The sequence below is a fragment of the Bison bison genome, unplaced genomic scaffold (assembly GCF_000754665.1).
Source record: "Bison bison bison isolate TAMUID 2011002044 unplaced genomic scaffold, Bison_UMD1.0 scf7180017864466, whole genome shotgun sequence".
Taxonomy (NCBI): domain Eukaryota; kingdom Metazoa; phylum Chordata; class Mammalia; order Artiodactyla; family Bovidae; genus Bison; species Bison bison.
Window position 1 is genome coordinate 10,973,473 of NW_011495027.1, and position 17,398 is coordinate 10,990,870.

At 34.1% G+C, this 17,398-nt stretch overlaps 1 protein-coding gene across 3 annotated transcripts in view; it reads right to left on the reverse strand.

Moving 5' to 3' along the window:
• Window positions 1–2,947: 2,947 nt before the first annotated feature.
• The window catches only part of TMED5 (transmembrane emp24 protein transport domain containing 5), a 19,565-nt gene continuing 5,114 nt past the window's right edge, over window positions 2,948–17,398 (reverse strand). The window contains exons 2-5 of one of the 3 annotated variants that reach the window (XM_010860459.1): window positions 14,359–14,456; window positions 8,110–8,293; window positions 6,127–6,150; window positions 2,948–5,750 (exon numbers count right to left, since the gene is read on the reverse strand). In XM_010860459.1, coding sequence (XP_010858761.1) covers window positions 5,532–5,750; window positions 6,127–6,150; window positions 8,110–8,293; window positions 14,359–14,456 — 525 coding nt within the window. In that variant the 3' untranslated portion in view covers window positions 2,948–5,531. Of the gene's footprint in view, window positions 5,751–6,126; window positions 6,177–8,098; window positions 8,294–14,358; window positions 14,457–17,398 lie in introns of all 3 variants that reach the window. The other 2 variants (XM_010860461.1, XM_010860460.1) reach the window with 2 other exon arrangements.

Here is a 17,398-nt window from a genome sequence, read left to right on the forward strand (position 1 = left end):
AAAAAAAAAGGGAGTTCCTGTATACTTTTCATATATTCCAGTGGTGATATTAGCATAATAGTAGAATATTTAGTACAGAAAATTGACATTGGTACAATCCAGAGTTTATTCAGATTTCACCAGTTTTACAAACACTCATTTGTATGTGTGTATATAGCTCTGTGAATTTTATATTGTGTTAGATTTGTGTTAACTGTCACTATCAAGACTGAATTGTTTCACCACAAACCTGCCAGTTTTAACTATCTCTTTCCTCCATACCGTGTGTGACCCTTTATGATTTTTCCCCCCAACCATAATTCCTTTTAAGTCTACCCAAATTATTGCATGTATCAATAGTTTATTCTGTTTACTGCTGCTCAGTATTCCATAGTATGGATGTACCAACGTTAACTGTTCACTCTTTAAAAGAAAATTTGGGTTATTTCCAGTTTGGAACTATTACAAATGAAGTTGCTTTGTCTGTGTATACAGGTTTTTATTTGAGCATATGGTTTCATGTATCGGGGTGTGTCCAGAAGTATAAATGCTGGGTTGCATGGTAAGTGCATGTGTAGTTTTAAAAGAAATGGCCCAAATATTTTTGGAGTGACTCTACCATTTTATATCCCACTTAGCAGTTTAAAAGTGTGAGTTAATGTGTTTTGCATCCTTGCCCAGCATTTGGTGTTGTAACTATTTTTAAAATTTTAGCCTTTCTGGTATGGTGATACCTCATTATGTTTTTAACTGGAATTATCCTAATGGCTATTGATTTTAAAATTATTTTCATGTGCTTATTTGCCATCCATATATTTTCACTGAAATGTCCATTCATGTCATTTGCCCCTTTTCTAATTGAACTGTTTTTTTTTTCTAACTGTTGGACTTTGAGAATTCTTTAATATTCTAGTCTTTTGGATATGTGATTTGCTCATATTTTTCCCCTTAAGTAGCTTATTTTTTCATCCCCTTAGTAGGTCATGGAGCAAAAGTTTTACTTTTGATGAGGTCCAATTTTTCCTTTTATGGGTCATATATTAGGTGTCAGGTATGGAACCTCTTTGTCTAGCCCTAAGTCTTAAAGATTTTTCTCATATTTTTTTCCAAAAAAGCTTTCTAGTTTTAACATTTAAGTTCATGTTTTCACCTATGTTTGACCCAGTTGCTCCAGCACCTTTTGTTTAAAAGGCCGTCTTTCCCCTATTGAATTACTTTTGTACCTTTGTTAAAAATCAGTTTGACTTGTTTTGGTGTATTCTAGAATGTCTGTTCTGTTGATCCACGTGCCTATCCCTCCACCAGTACCACACTATGTTGATTTAAGTATCAAAATAGGTAGACTTAATTCTTTTTCAGAACTGTCCTTTTCTTTTGCCTTTCCGTTCCGTATAAATTTAGAATATGCTTGTCCTTGTCTACAAAAAAACCTTGCTAGATTTTTATGAGAATTGTGTTAAATTTATAGATCAGTTTTGGAAGAATTGACTTTTTTATGTTGAGCCTTCTCACCTTTGAATATGGTTATGTTTCTCCATTTATTTAGGTCTTTCTTTTACCAGGCATTTGGTAACTTTTATCATACTGATCCTGTACATGTTTTGTTTCTTTAGAGTAATGATTATAAATGGTATTGTGTTTTCAATTTCTCTTCTGCTTTTTAATACCAAGCAAGAATTCAGCAAAATAGAACTCTACAATGTGTCTTTTGAAGCTCTGGCCCTTTCAGCTTTCTCCTACCACTAATATTACTTAGTGCTTTAAAAAATTGAAATAAAAACAGAATATTTAGTTTTATTAGTCCATCTTTCCATTTTATCCCAATGTGGAAATAATCCCTTTTATGTCTAATCATTATTACCACTTGGAAACTAAGATTGGGGAGTTGTTGCTTGCTTTATTTATAAGGGAATTCATTTCACTGTTGGATAAAAGATTCTCACTGTTCACTTTGCTGTTGATTCATGGACATTGAAGACCTCTAACTTTTTCCCCTGCCCTGCATTTTCTCACCTTTTCTTCTCAATGCAGGGATCTAGCATCCATAATATAGGCTCATTCTCGGATGCCATCATCTTAGGTCTGGATTCTTTATTCTGTCATTCTCCCAGATACACATTAAGTGTATGTATACCCTGTGTCCAATGACACAAACCCAGACACCTGAAAGTGATGGTAGTGCGGAACCAGAAAGGTGCCTAAGGAATTCTACTAGTCTCCGGGGGAAAAGTGGCTTGTCTAAATGGTATGAAGGAAATCACCAATAATATATCAACCTTCACTAAGCACTAGATTCTTTTATTTGCTCTTTTAACTGAGTTTTAAGATGTAACTTAAAATACTTCTGCAAAGGAGGAAATTGGAGTTGTTTTCTTTTTTAAATATTTATTTGACTATGTTGGGTCTTAGTTGCAGCATATGAGATCTTTGATCTTGGTTATGGCATGCGAATGCTTAGTTACAGCATGTGGGATCTCAGTTCCCTGACCAAGTATTGAACCCTGGCCCCCGCACTTGGAGCAGAGTCTTAACCACTGAAGTCCTGAAACTGGAGTTTTGATTTCCCAAGTTCACCCAGTTAGCAAGTGATCCAAGGATAATATAGACACCAGAATCCCAAATTGTGTTAATTAAGATTCTGGAACTAAATTCTAATCCTAAACAATTTTTGTAATAGGGTAGAAGAGTGGAACAAGCTCTCTGAGTACTTATTTAGTATTCCAGACTCTCAGAATTGAATCTTTGCCTGTTTTGAGTACCTTTGAGTACCTCTTAGTTACATGTTTGGGCAGCAGCAGAACAAGTACATATACAAACAGAACTCTACTAAAGGGTAGAATGATTCACAATAAAAAGTGCAGAGAAGTATAGGTTTTCAAATGGAAGAGAGCACACTTTTAAGATGAAATCAATGAAGGCTTTAAAGATTAGACAGTATTTATAATGACTGGTAGATAAATAAGACATTCTTTGATTGTAATTTTTATTATATATACTCAGCACAGTATTCAGTGCTCATATAATATGGCTGTGTCTGTTCATAAGTATAAAGCATTTGAGCAACACTAATTGTGCATTATTAAATTTCAACTGAAAAACCATTACATGCTGAATCAATATCTTTGAAAATTTCAGATAAAAGAATTTTCTTTGGGGAAGCATACAATTATAGGTATTCAATTTTTGTCAATTTTAGGACATAATACTTGAGAAGGATAAACATACATAAAATAAAATGACATTTCAGTTTATACTTTATTTCAATACTATTTCAACCACTTATCTTGACATTTACAGAAAACCAATCATTAAGGATCCAAATGCAAATCATAGTGAAACTCTAGGCCTTAGTTAAATATTTTAGTATTTTAGAAGTTTATATGAGTAAAAAGTAAAGATAAAATAAGCTGTCAAGTGACAGTTTACTCACTTTTAGCATAGTTTTAATGTCAAAATACTACACTAAAACCATATGATGCAGATAAACAATAAGCTTTTAGAAATATTAAAGAATTTAGTTCTTTGCATACAAATTTTACTCTGGTTAATACAGGTAACATGCTTCTTAAATAATCTGTTTTCACTTTGTCTATAAAAATAAAATTGTCCTCAATATCCCTAAATTTTTTGTTTTCTAAATAAGGCCATTATTATATAATAGGAAGTTACTGAATCAAAGGTTTAAAAAAATCAGTGGCACAAATCAAATGTAAATGATGTAATAAATCCATTGTTAGGTAAAGAATCAGAGTACAGTAAGTACAGTGACCAGCCACACATAAGAGGTAGAGTTCTTAATCACAGTTTTATAGAAAAGATGCAGTAGTTTATATCTGTACTGTTTTATTAGCTATAGTACTTTACATTCGGTTCTCATTATTAGTTTATCAGAAGAGGAAAAAGCTCTTTATAACCAAAAATCTTACTGGCCCTTGTTTTGCATGTGTTACAGGGGCTACTCCTGTACACTTAAAAGCATTTTCTTAGCCAATTAAGGTAATCACCTAAACATGGCATTTATCTCACTTTAAAAAAGCCTCAAAGTTGGGAAATCTAAGTTTCTATTCTTCTCCTAAGAAGAATAGAGGGAAATATATATAAGATGGAGGGAAATATCTCTCATTTTGTACCACTTGATTATAAATTATAGATGAAACCATCATTGTCTCTGGATATTATTATTGCTTATTAAGAATTCAGCAGTACTAACCAACTATACTCAGGTTTATCAGTTCATTGTTTTTAACTCTTACATGACATAAACAATATTACAAGTTGGTATAACCTAAAAATTGTTTAATTCATTAAGTTAGTAGTACTTAAGACATGATGGTAAAGACTAGAGTTCATATATTGAGTGTTGAAACTTCTGTAGGTTTTTGATTCTTATTTGAATGCCAATAAAGTGATCAGAAAGGTCATTTTATGAAAATTACAATAAAAACTAATAAATATTTATACTAGTAGGGCTTAACTGGAAATTAATCTCATGGTTTATATTAGGATTGAGTGATTATGATAAGCCAGTCAGATTCCAGATACTTATAGTTTAAGTAAATTTTATTTTGATAAGATATTCTCGTTTCCCTAAATTCTTTTATATTGACTTTATTGTTTTTTTTAATGATTTTTGAGAACTCAAGATATTTACTTAACATTAGGTCCAAATTCTTTTAGCAATATTTCCATCACACTGATGGTATTAATGTATCATCCAAGTCAGTAAATACATTAAAACTAATGTAACACTATTGATAATATAAAAATAAAGTGATTTCCCCTCATTTAATTTAGAAATCCTATATCTTAGTTAACTATTAGAGAGAATGTATCCTTACAGAAATTGGGAACGATCTTTATTCACTTCAAAGAGAAAATCTGTCCTATTTTTGATAAGTATGCTTTTAGTATTTTTAAGAATTATTCAAAAAGTCAGCTTTTAGGAATGTAGGCTAGGTATATAAAACTAATACTTTTTGTTAATATTTTAATATATTTGGTTATAAAAAAATCCCACATACCTTTTTTTCAAGCTGTGTTTCTATATACATTTAGAAGATACATATGTAAAAAGAGAAAAGTTGAGTTTTTTCTAAAGATATCCATGATTAGATAATTCTCATGATTTATAACTTGATACACTGAAAAACTTCTACAATTAATTTGTAATTGCCACATTTACAAAGAAACTTCTGGGTAACAGTCTTCTAAAAACATTGTTCAGTGTTACATTTAGGCCTAAAGTTCATTTATTTAAATCACCTAATGACATTTGCAAAACTTTTGCAAACATAGGAAACTACTGTTATTAACATGGCTTCATTCATTTATACCTGCACAATATTTGCAATACACTTAAGTACAATCGGAACAATAAGATTACTTGCACAGATGAAAGTTAAGCCTTTCCTTTCATATTAAAATTATACTTATTTCACACTTAATGGTAATGCCTAAAAATGTTTTGGAAAAGACTGTTGTTAATGGTCTTGACTGTAACAGTTTATTGCATTTTTCTGCCCCTTTTTGTGAATGTTAAGTACTCTGGAATTTTAAGTTCTACTTTTCCTCTTATCTTCAAATAGACTCTTCAGCATATACACTTGAATGGCTGACACTACAACCATTACTACTAAATTAACCATAGACCAGAAATTGACTCTATCAAAGTTGCTTTCTTGTATGTTTCGGTCACGTGCTTCAAATGCTCTAAGCAGAGTTTGGATGTGACCACTTTTGCTTAGTCTGGACTTGATGCTGTTGATAGACTCCTGGAGATAAATAAAATAATTTTATTGTAAAAGAATGCTCAGTAATTTTAAGTTAATTTAAAACTGTGCTTCACTGTACTCTTACTAGTTTAATATCCAAAAACAATTTTAATTAAGGGGTAGGTACTACTTAAGATTTACCTAAAGATCTTTACTACATAAAGTTTATGTAATAGTTCTCATGATATGTTTAAGTTATTGTTTATAATTATTCTAAAAGAGAACAAAGCTACTGGGAATTGAAAATAATATGAAAATATATTTGAGTGCTACAGTGCCAGTAATTTTACATACATTATCTTGTTAGCCCTAACAACCATAAGAAATGTTTTTATTACAGAAATGTTCCAAGAGTACATTCATCAAACAAGCTTACCAAGATGCAGTCTGAGTTGCACATCTGAAAAAAAATTTTTTAGTAGGGTCCTGGTGAGAAGTGATTTAAAAACTATAAAAGGTTTACATGAATATACGGTAAAACTGAGATTAGAAATTATGTTAAAGTATTGATGGCATAAGTAAGAAAATAACAGAAACAGATTTTCCTGTATAGTCACCTTAAAATCCTCATTTAAAAGCAAAAAATATACACAAAATTTCAGAGTGCTCTGCTAAGCCTACAAAACTACAAAGTATAATATTTGTCATATACGTCTATTTGTAATGCAATGGTAATCTAGTAATGCAAATATTTTCCAGAAAAATATGAGATTGAGATCCCCAAATGAAAAGACCATGCATAGTTCTTTTCAGTATCAGATGATGACAGTCAAGTATAAAATTGTTTATTCAAGTTTGCTGCTGCGATAAAAAATTTTGATGGGGGAGTATAAGTGGAAAAACTCCTAAAAGACACTTTGTTTTTCTTTAACAAAGACTAAGTATTTTAAGCCATATTTAAATCTGAACTTTCTGTTCATTTTGTTTAATTGTGAATGAAGTCAATTTCCTGAGAATTCAGTGAAGTATTAATACTAATAAAATTTACAACTACTTGTATTTTGTACTTGTTGGCAATATAAATTTAAAATGGAAGAATATATTAATATGATTGAAATTTTAAAAATGAGTGGGAAAAAGAGACTATTTCTATCCATAGTAGTGAGACTATGGATGCATCATTTTCATTTTAAGCCAGTTCCTTATCTACAAAATGGAATAAAAGGGGAAAGGGAGTTTGGAGCTGGACTAATGATAACTAAGTCTTCTTCTGAATCTCAAGTTCAACTAAATTTAGTATACATATGAGATGATGAGATCAAAATTGTCATGGTAAATATTCATGGTAATCAAGCTTAATCATTTCAGTTTGTAGTCACAGTTAACAACAATGTTAAAGGTAAGAAAACTAACACTTACTGTTTGCTAGATGCTGTTTTAAGCATTTATAGATATGCCATATCACCTTTCATCTTCACAACTCTAGAGGTGGTATCCCCAAGGGTGATAGGACACCAAGGCTTAGAAGGCTCAGAAGGAATTACACATATGATATGATCATTTAATTTTCCGACTTAGCTAACTGATCTTACAATATGTCTCTTCTTTTATAATTTGATAGTTTTCTTAAGAAACCTCAACATGATCAAAATATCACACTATTAAAAAAAACAGTTCAGGTTATGAGTATTAGAGTTATACATTACAGTTTCAAATTTGGAATAATCACATTATTTCTCCTACAGAAAGTTCTGTAACAGGTATATATGCTGTTTATAAATATCGCTGAATAAATTCTATCATTTGATTACCTCTAGTTGTGGCTGAAGGGTAATGACCTTTCTCCCCAACACTTGCAATACAATCATTAGTAAACAGGTTCATATACATGCACATTTCTTTATGCAGGTTTATGATAAATAAAGCATAAAGCAACTCAAGCAAAGAAGCTTTTACTCCTGAGGGTAGTGGTAGTTTCTGATAACTACTAGGTCTGGCTGAGTTATGTTAACAGCATTCCCCAAATTAATCAAGTGATACCAAATTTCACGTTATAAAATCTGTGTTATGGGGGAAAATTCCTGTATATTTTAAGTATTTAAAAATTACTCAATTTTGTGTGCAAGCATTCTGCAGATCATTACAATCCTCTGTTTGAACATACTAAGTTCTGTATTTAAGAGCATGTGTTCAAATTCGAGTTTCCCTCTCTGGTTCTGTGACAGAGACAATTACCAAATATCCCTAATCCTTAATTTTCCTTATTGGAAAATGGAGTGGCTAATCCTCATAGAATTAAGTAAGGACTAAGTAAGAGAATGTAAATAATACCTAACTCAGTGCCTATCACATGGTAAAGTCTCTAGATGTTAGTAACTTTTTATTATTTTATTCTAAAAAAAAAAAACACTATACTGACCAGAATGTCCTCCAGTTTCATATCCAACATATCTGTGCCAGTAATGTATTTCTTCCAGTCCTCTTGTTCTTGCTCCTGTTCTCCCATATTATCCAGGATTAATTCAAAGAAAATCACCTTCTCAGAAATGGTGCTGAATGTATTGTCAAAGCAGAACATGTAATCACCAACTTCAGTCTCTATCCTGTATTAAAAAAAGAAACTGTCCTCAGTTATCTGTACTTCCATCTGGGATCAAAGAAAAAACTACTGTAAAAGAAATAACATGATTTATAATTAGACAGCTTACTGACAGACCTCCATAGTACTGAAAGATAACTTATAATTTCTTTAAAGCAGTAACCTAAAAATAGATATTCAAGTACTTGCAATTTAAATGTGCTTGACACTGGAGCAGGATTAAAAACTTAGATAGGATACCTCAGAGTGAACCTTAATATTTATGTATTTAAAGTAATTTATAATGAGTTCAACTCATATGGAAACATCACTACAGACCTCCACTTTTGAGATTAATTTGTAAAGTGAGATTTTTTTTTAATTTTCAAAACCAATGGATTTTCCTAAATGCTTCATTCTAGGCCCCTTTGGATTAAGTACATAAATTATAATACAGTTTACAAAGATTAGGAATGAGTTCAGTGGTGAAGAACAAGAGCATTACTCATAGTGGCATTACCTTTACTGAATAAATGCCACTCGTAACTTAAACGATCTTGATCTTCACATTAAAGATAATTGGCCTAGGCAGAGTTAATTTAGCAAAATAGTTTTCTAATAACTTTTTGTGGAGAGAAGTTTTAACAAACTATTTACACAGGCTAATGACATTTACTACTGCTGGCCACAAAAACAACAAAGTTCAACAAATGTTTTGTTGTGACTGTTCATGAAGGTTGGTCTAAATTCGAAGTTTCCTTATCCAATATGCTGGATCACTTAAATTTGGGGGCAGATTACATCATTTTCTATAGCCTTCTGAGCAACATGTGATTCTCATCTTTTAAGCCATCTCCATCTCTCCCCCCCACCCCTTATTTCTGACCTAGGGTTTGTTTAGGCATAACATGTAAGTCCTCAGCAATGTGATTTGATTTTAACATATATCACTATTAATAAAAATAGCCAGTTCTTATATACCTCTTCATAATTTACATACTGCTTTCACACATCGTTTTTAATCTTTATCATCCTATTTGAAAGTAAGCATAATTGACCTTTTCAAGGCAAGTAAAGTAAGGTTCACATAGATACAAGTTTCTTGCCCACGATCACATAGCCTATTCTAAGCATAGATGAAGCTTGAACTTTTGACCTTCGGTTAATTGATCTTTCTACAATACTGCTAGAAGCCTTCTGTATTCTTTGCAGTGTCCTTAATTATGACATACCTTTGTCTTTGGAGATACATTTAACCTTTGAAGGAGTCTAAAGCAAACACTGGTATGGATATAGGGGAACAATATTAAAAGGAACAAAACAAAAACATTGTGATTATTATGTAATATGACGTAGATTTGGGGCATTTTCTGAGGTAAAATTTCCACTATATTCTGATTAATGGCATCACTGATAGCATATAACCATCATATGTATTCTGAAGGGCAGCATTCTTAGTCTACATATTCTCAATGAGGAGATACTGCCCCCTAGGGGTGAAAACTCATTCAAGATGGGCCAAAAAACAAAAATTAGCTATAACAGTATTGTTTCAAAGCTCAATCCTACTGACAAAATCTTATCCCATAGTATCAGTATTTTAATTTTCTCTCACTGGGTTTTCTTGGGCATATCACAAGAAGGATGAGCTCTTGGAAGGTACACATACACAAAACGTGGAACAGTGGTACAAAATGCTAGTAAATACTTGTGATCGGAGGACTTCTGAATGATTGATTACTCGATCTAGAAGTCATTTGGCAAGAGGAGGCCTACACAGGCCAAACGATGCCATTGGCTCTTTTGTGGATGTTATACGTTTGATCTTCAATTTCTGAGGTGTCTTGCTTTATTTTCTATAGCCTTCTGTGATCTTCATCTTTTAAGCCAGTCTTGTTTCTCTTCCCCCTATTTGTGATTTACCGTGTTTAAGAATAAGAGATGACTACTCAGCAGTGTGACTGGATTTTAGTATATATACTATAAATAAAAATAGCCACTACTTGTAGACATGCGTGCTCAGTTGCTTCAGTTGTGTCCAACTCTGCGATCCCATGGACTGTAGCCCACCAGGCTCCTCTGTCCATGGGACTGTCCAGGCAAGAATACTGGAGTGGGTTGCCATTCCCTTCTCTAGTCAAAACTTGTATGTGCTCAATAAGTTGTGTCCAACTCTTTTGTGACCCCATGGACTGCAGCCCACCAGGCTCTGTCCATGGGATTTCCCAAGCAAGAATACTAGAGTGGGCTGCCATTTCCTTCTCCAATACTTATATATCCCCCTTTATAATTTACACACTTTTATACACTTTATCTCTGTTAATCTTTGAATTTTGGGGGGAGACTTAAGTTCTGGTATGAGTTAGGGTAATAACTAGCAGTCTAGAAAAATGGTACATATGACAATGCTGGACAAACAGGTATTACTTAAGCTGTTTAAGGCTCTGTCTGGAGACTTTTTTTTTTTTTTTTTAACTAACCTTGACTTCTGGAAGGACAGTATTTGTTTAAAAGGTTTGATTTAAGAAAAAACTTTCAGCGGCATAACAGATTTTAATTGCCTTTAAAAAGTTAAGGGACTTCTCTGGTAGTCCAGTGGTTTAGAATCCACCTACTAATGTAGGGCACCTGGGCTCAATCCCTGGTCTGGGCAGATTTCACATGCCACGTAGCACCTAAGCTTGTGCATCCCAACTACTGAGCTTGCACGCTCTAGAGCCTGTGCTTTGCAACAAGAGAAGCTATTGCAATGAGAAAGAAGCCCGAGCACAGCAATGAAGAGTAGCCCACAATTAGCAAAAGCCGGTGCATAGCAATGATGACCCAACACAGCCAAAAATTAAGTAATTTTTTGAAAAGTTAATATAGCTAAAGATGAAATTTTCATTTTAGTTTTTAGATTTGTAAATTTGGTATAGTGATTAAGAGTGAGTTCTGACTGGTTTTAAATCCTGGCTTTGCTGTTCATTAGCTGTGTAACCTGCAGTAATTTACTTAACTGCTCTATGCCTCAATTCCTTCATTGGTAAGATGATAGTAAGGACTATAGGGAAGAATAAAAAAAAGTTAATACATAAAGTACTTAGAACAGTGACCTGACATATCAAAAGAACTCTTATAAACTCATTCTTTTTTCCCAATGGTTTAATGAGAGATAATTCTATGTGGTCACTCACCTACAGCCAGACATGCTGCAGTGTGAAGTCAAGTGGGCCCTAGGAATCATTACTACAAAGCTAGTGGAGGTGATGAAATTTCACCTGAGCTGTTTAAAATCCTAAATGATGCTGCTGTTAAAGTGCTGCACTCAATATGTCAGCAAATTTGGAAAACTCAGCAGGGGCCACATGACTGAAAAAGGTCAGTTTTTCATTCCAATTTAAAGGGCAATGCCAAACTACCATACAGTTGCACTCATTTTACATGCTAGTAAGTTTATGCTCAAAATCTTTAAGCTAGGTTTCAGCAGTATGTGAACTGAGAAATTGTAGATGTACAATCTGGGTTTCAAAGAGGCAGAGGAACCAGAGATCAAATTGCTAATATTGTTGGATCATAGAGATACCAAGAGAATTACAGAAGAACATCTGCTTCTGCTTCATTGACTACGCTAAAGCCTTTGACTGTGTGGATCACAACAAACTGGAAATTTCTTAAAGAGCTAGGAGTATCAGACCACCTTACCAGTCTCCTGAGAAACCTGTATGTGAGTCAAGAAACAATAGTTAGAACCGGACATGGAACAAGTGATGGGTTCAATATTGGGAAAGGAATATGACAAGACTATATATTGTCACCCTGCTTATTTAACTTTTAAGCAGAGTACATCATGTGAAATGCCAGGCTGGGTGAATCACAAAGCTGGAATCAAGACTGCCAAGAGAAATATAAACCTCAGATATGCAGATGGTACCACTCTTCAGATGACAGAAAGTGAAGAGGAACTAAAGAGTCTCTTTATGAAGGTGAAAGAGGAGAGTGAAAAAGCTGGCTTAAAACTCTATATTCATAAAACTAAGATCATGGCATCCAGGCCACTACTTCATGGCAAAGAGATGGGGAAAAAGTTGGAAAGAAACAGTGATAGATTTTCACTACTTTGGCTCCAAAAGCACTGTGAATGGTGACTGCAGCCATGAAATTAAAAGATACTTGCTTCTTGGAAGGAAAGCTATGACAAACCTAGACAGCATATTAAAAAGCAGAGACATCACTTTGCTAACAAACTTTGTATAGTCAAAGCTATGGTTTTTCCAGTAGTCATGTACAGATGTGACAGTTGGACCATAATGAAGGCTGAGTGCCGAAGAATTGATGCTTTCAAATTGTGGTGCCGGAGAAGACTCCTGAGAGTCCCCTGGACTGCAAGGAGCTCAAACCAGTCAATCCTAAAGGAAATCAACCCTGAAAATTCATTGGAAGGACTGATGCTGAAGCTCCAATACCTTGGCCACCTGATGCGAAGAGCTGACTCACTGGAAAAGACCCTGATGCTGGGAAAGATTGAAGGCAAAAGAAGGGAGTGGCAGAGGATGAGACGGTTAGATGGCATCATTGACTCAATGGCCATGAGTCTGAGCAAACTCTGGGAGGTAGTAGAGGACAGAGGAGCCTGGCCACAAAGAGTTGGACACAACTTAGGGACTGAACAACAATTCTTTCTAAGAAAGTAGTAACATACCTTTTCCCCCCTAATCTCTAAATGAAAGCAGAAAATGGGAGAGTAATTAAAATTGACAGAAATTCTATACATTTTCTATATTCTGAAATTTAAAGATGAACTTCATTTTTGGCTCTTGTTCATATACCTATCAAAGAGAAAGCATAGTTAATTCTGGTATAGCCACCTTAACTGACTTAAAATTACCACTTCTGATTTTATTTATCAGTAGTTTATGCAATTTTTTTTTTAGAACTCTACATAGGTAAAATGGCATTTTTGAAAGCACATTAAAATGAGTATCTTAGAAAACTATGGTTGAGACATTTTCCCACCTCGTTCACTCATACATGTATTCATATTTACTGAGTAACAGTTATATGCCAGGTACTTTGGTTAACAAAGACTATGTGCTAGAAATGTTCTAAGCACTGTATGGTAGAAGCAAGAATTTTGGTTCATTCTCCTTCCTCCTAATAAATGTATATGCCTGCAGTCTTATTTAACTTCTCTAAGCCTCCTTGTCTGTAAAATGGGAATTGGAGAATTAAAGAATATCTCTCACAGGGGGTTGGAATGATTAATTTGCTGCTGCTAAGTCGCTTCAGTCGTGTCCAACTCTGTGCGACCCCACAAACGGCAGCCCACCAGGCTCCCCGTCCCTGGGATTCTCCAGGCAAGAACACTGGAGTGGGTTGCCATTTCCTTCTCCAAAAGCATATAAAATTAAAAGTCTAGTTTATGGCAAATATTGGACACTCCGTATTTGATTTTCTTATTCCTATATACTCACAGTTTAAACTCAGTAACAATACTGAGTAAACAAAAGTGCTACAGTAAAATAATACAATGAAACAGAAACACTGGTGAGATGAAAAAAAGAGAAATGAGGTACAATATATGGCCTTTTATCAAATTTTAAACTCGGAATTATAAAAAGCATTTTCTATAGGGTTTCCTGTGGTCAGATCTTTTACTTTCAGGTCTTCTAATTATCTAAAAAGAGTGACATTTGAAGAAAATAAAAATTTACACACACACACATAAAGATGTATCACTGTACTGTTGTTTTAAGAAAACTACTGGCAAAAATGATACGGCCACCAGTTCAAGTTATATACCTGGAATAGTAACTTATAACAGAAAAAGCCTGTGGTGGCCAGAAAGGCAGGTTTTAAAATGCCTCAGAAGATTGAAAGCAGTACCTGTGGTATACTCATCTCATTAACCAAAGCAAAGCAAAAACTCAGTCAAGATCAAAAGAAAATGCCTAAACAAGATGACACTTTAGTTTAAGATAGATCACTGAAAAGAACTGTTTAAAATGTTCATATGGAATCATTTCATGCTAATATTTAGTATCAAATGTGCTAAATTTCCCTGTTCCCACTGGTATTCAGTTCATGGAACCCAACTAAGAGATAACTTACGTGTGAACTCCATCTGATTTTCTTTGTTCAAAAACTAAGGTTTTTCCTTCTGGAGAAGCAAGATGGAAATCAATATCTAATCCTGCTCCATCTAAAACCTGCAGAAAGGCAAAGAAAAGAAGAGTACATTTTACAAATGCTGAAAATAAAAAGTAGATCATATGATGAAGAGATTTCATTTCTAAACCTTAACAAGGGTAAGAAGGTCAACACACTCATGTTAGAGCTAGAAAGGAAAGACCATTTTTTTCCATTCCATTCATTTTTGGAACTTGTCCCTTTCTTGCCATTTCCTGCTGCCATCACTTAAATTTAGGTCTTAGGAGTATTACTGAAATAATCTCCCTAGAACAGTACCTTCATCGAGAAGCCCTATGGATTAGAAAGAAACACAGAAAGGAGTTAAATTTGTAGACCCTTTTCCTTCAGCAATTTAGGGTTTGCTATGTAATTTTTCTGAGTTTGTTTCCTCCTCAGTATTAGCTACTTCTCAGCCTGGAACTCAAGACGTTTATGATCTGATTCCAATTGACTTTTTCAACACATCACCTATTATTTCCCAGTATGAATTGTGTATTCCAAGTAGGCTATTTACTTACTGGCCAAATAATTCAGCTTGTTCCTTTACAATTTCAAAATGTCCTGATGATGATGATGGCAGCTAACAATTATGGTTTATGCCACACATTGTTTTAAGTGCTTTATGAGGATTAATTTATTTCTCACAACAACTCTAAAACGTAGGTTCTATTATTGTTTTCATTTTAGCGAAAACAACCAAAACAAACACCCCTTTCCTCAAGAAAATTTTAAAAACCCTCAAAAAACAGGCACAGAGAAGGTTGTCTAAGGTGAGATAGTAAATAAGTGGTATGGTCACAATGTGAATTTAGCAATCTAACTTCAAAGGCTACTGTTTTTCTTAACTCCATTTTCTTTTTCTTCATGGCTTTAATGGAATAATAGATTACCTATTCTTGTGCTCTACTTACTGACCAACAGAACTGGTTTTGAGTGGCTAGCTAAATATACACAATTCTTTTTCCTCTTTAAATTTCAGTGAAATGAACAAAAGGTATCAATATAATCCATAACAATACTAGAAACCTAGGAAATCTTAAAAGAGTTTAAGAGTAAGAACTTTCTAGAGATACTCCACTGAACAATGAATACATCTAGCTACCAATATCTATTAATCTCAAAATTCTAAAAACAGAAACACCAAATATTTGCTGAAACCAATGTCTGCTTTTTCATGTTACTTGGCACCCCACTCCAGTACTCTTGCCTGGAAAATCCCATGGACGGAGGAGCCTGGTAGGCTGCAGTCCATGGGGTTGCTGGGAGTCGGACAGGACTGAGTGACTTCACTTTCACTTTTCACTTTCATGCACTGGAGAAGGAAATGGCAACCCACTCCAGTGTTCTTGCCTGGAGAATCCCAGGGACGGGGGAGCCTGGTGGGCTGCCGTCTATGGGGTCACACAGAGTCGGACACGACTGAAGTGATTTAGCAGCAGCAGCAGCAGCTTTTCTCAGAGGATCAAATTTTGGAAAATAATGTAGACAGATTTAAAAATATGTTTCATCAGATAAATGTAATATATATCCTCAGAGAAATTTAAGAATGTAAAAATCAATAAAAGATGAAGATGCTGATATGAAAAATTCTTAGAAAAACCCAAAATGTGATTGCCCAAATAAAGCCCTAATGAATAAAGCCTTAACAACAACAGAATAGGCATGGATAGAGTCTAAAAATTAGAGAAAAGGAGCCAAAGAATTCTCAGAACAAAGCAAAAAAGTATAGATAAGAACAATGCAGGAAATGGTAAGACTTTATGAAGGACAGAGCTAAAGATTTCAAATAACCACCTAATAAGCCTCCTACTGACTTTTCCAAAGGATTTGAAAAGAACCACCTAGAAACTGAAGTAGTAGTAGAGAACTATAAAATAACAAGAACAGGGATGGCACCAGCATTCTTGCACATACACTAGATGTAAAAATCACAAGGGATTTTAAAAAATCACATGTAGTCAATGTTCCCAAATATTATTGAAGAGAAAGCAAAAGATAAAACCATTTTCTGATATCTAAGGACTCAAAACATTCTAAAATTACTAAAGTTTCCCCTCCAAAATCCCAAAGTCATATCCATTAAATCAAAAAATAAGTGATATCACAAAATTAAGCATAGACTTCAGTAAAGCAAAAGATATTATTGGTAATGACTAGCAGGCTTAAATGGCATTTAAAAATATAGAAGCTAATTTTAAAATACACAAAATACCTATTTAAAATAAACAATACCATAAATCTAAATTAAACTTCCTAATGATTTCAATGGATCAGGATGAATGAGTCCCACTTTCCCCTGTCTGTCATAGTCTTTTAGTCCCTCAAAGGTATTCTTCAGTCTTCTGCCTCAAAGCCTTGGATTGCCACATGCTGTTCTTTTTACCTATCACCTTGTTCCACCCCCTTATCCCTAGTAAGCCTGATTCTTCACAGATCTGAACTCTACTTCTAGGATGTCTTCTTTCAATTCCCAGATAAAATCAAGTCCTTCTATTAAACATTCTTAGGCTTATGCAGTTAGCTTCATAGCAACAGAAATCAGATTCATTATATTCTTTGCAGCCAAAGATGGAGAAGCTCTAAACAGTCAGCAAAAACAAGACTGGGAGCTGACTGTGGCTCAGACTTAAATTGAAGAAAGTGGGGAAAACCACTAGACCATTCAGGTATGACCTAAATCAAATCCCTTATGATTATACAGTGGAAGTAAGAAATAGATTTAAGGGACTAGATCTGATAGACAAAGTGCCTGATGAACTATGGACAGAGGTTCCTGACATTGTACAGGAGACAGGGATCAAGACTATCCCCAAGAAAAAGAAATGCAAAAAAGCAAAATGGCTGTCTGAGGAGGCCTTACAAATAGCTGTGAAAAGACGAGAAGCGAAAAGCAAAGGAGAAAAGGAAAGATACACCTGTTTGAATGCAGAGTTCCAAAGAATAGCAAGGAGAGATAAGA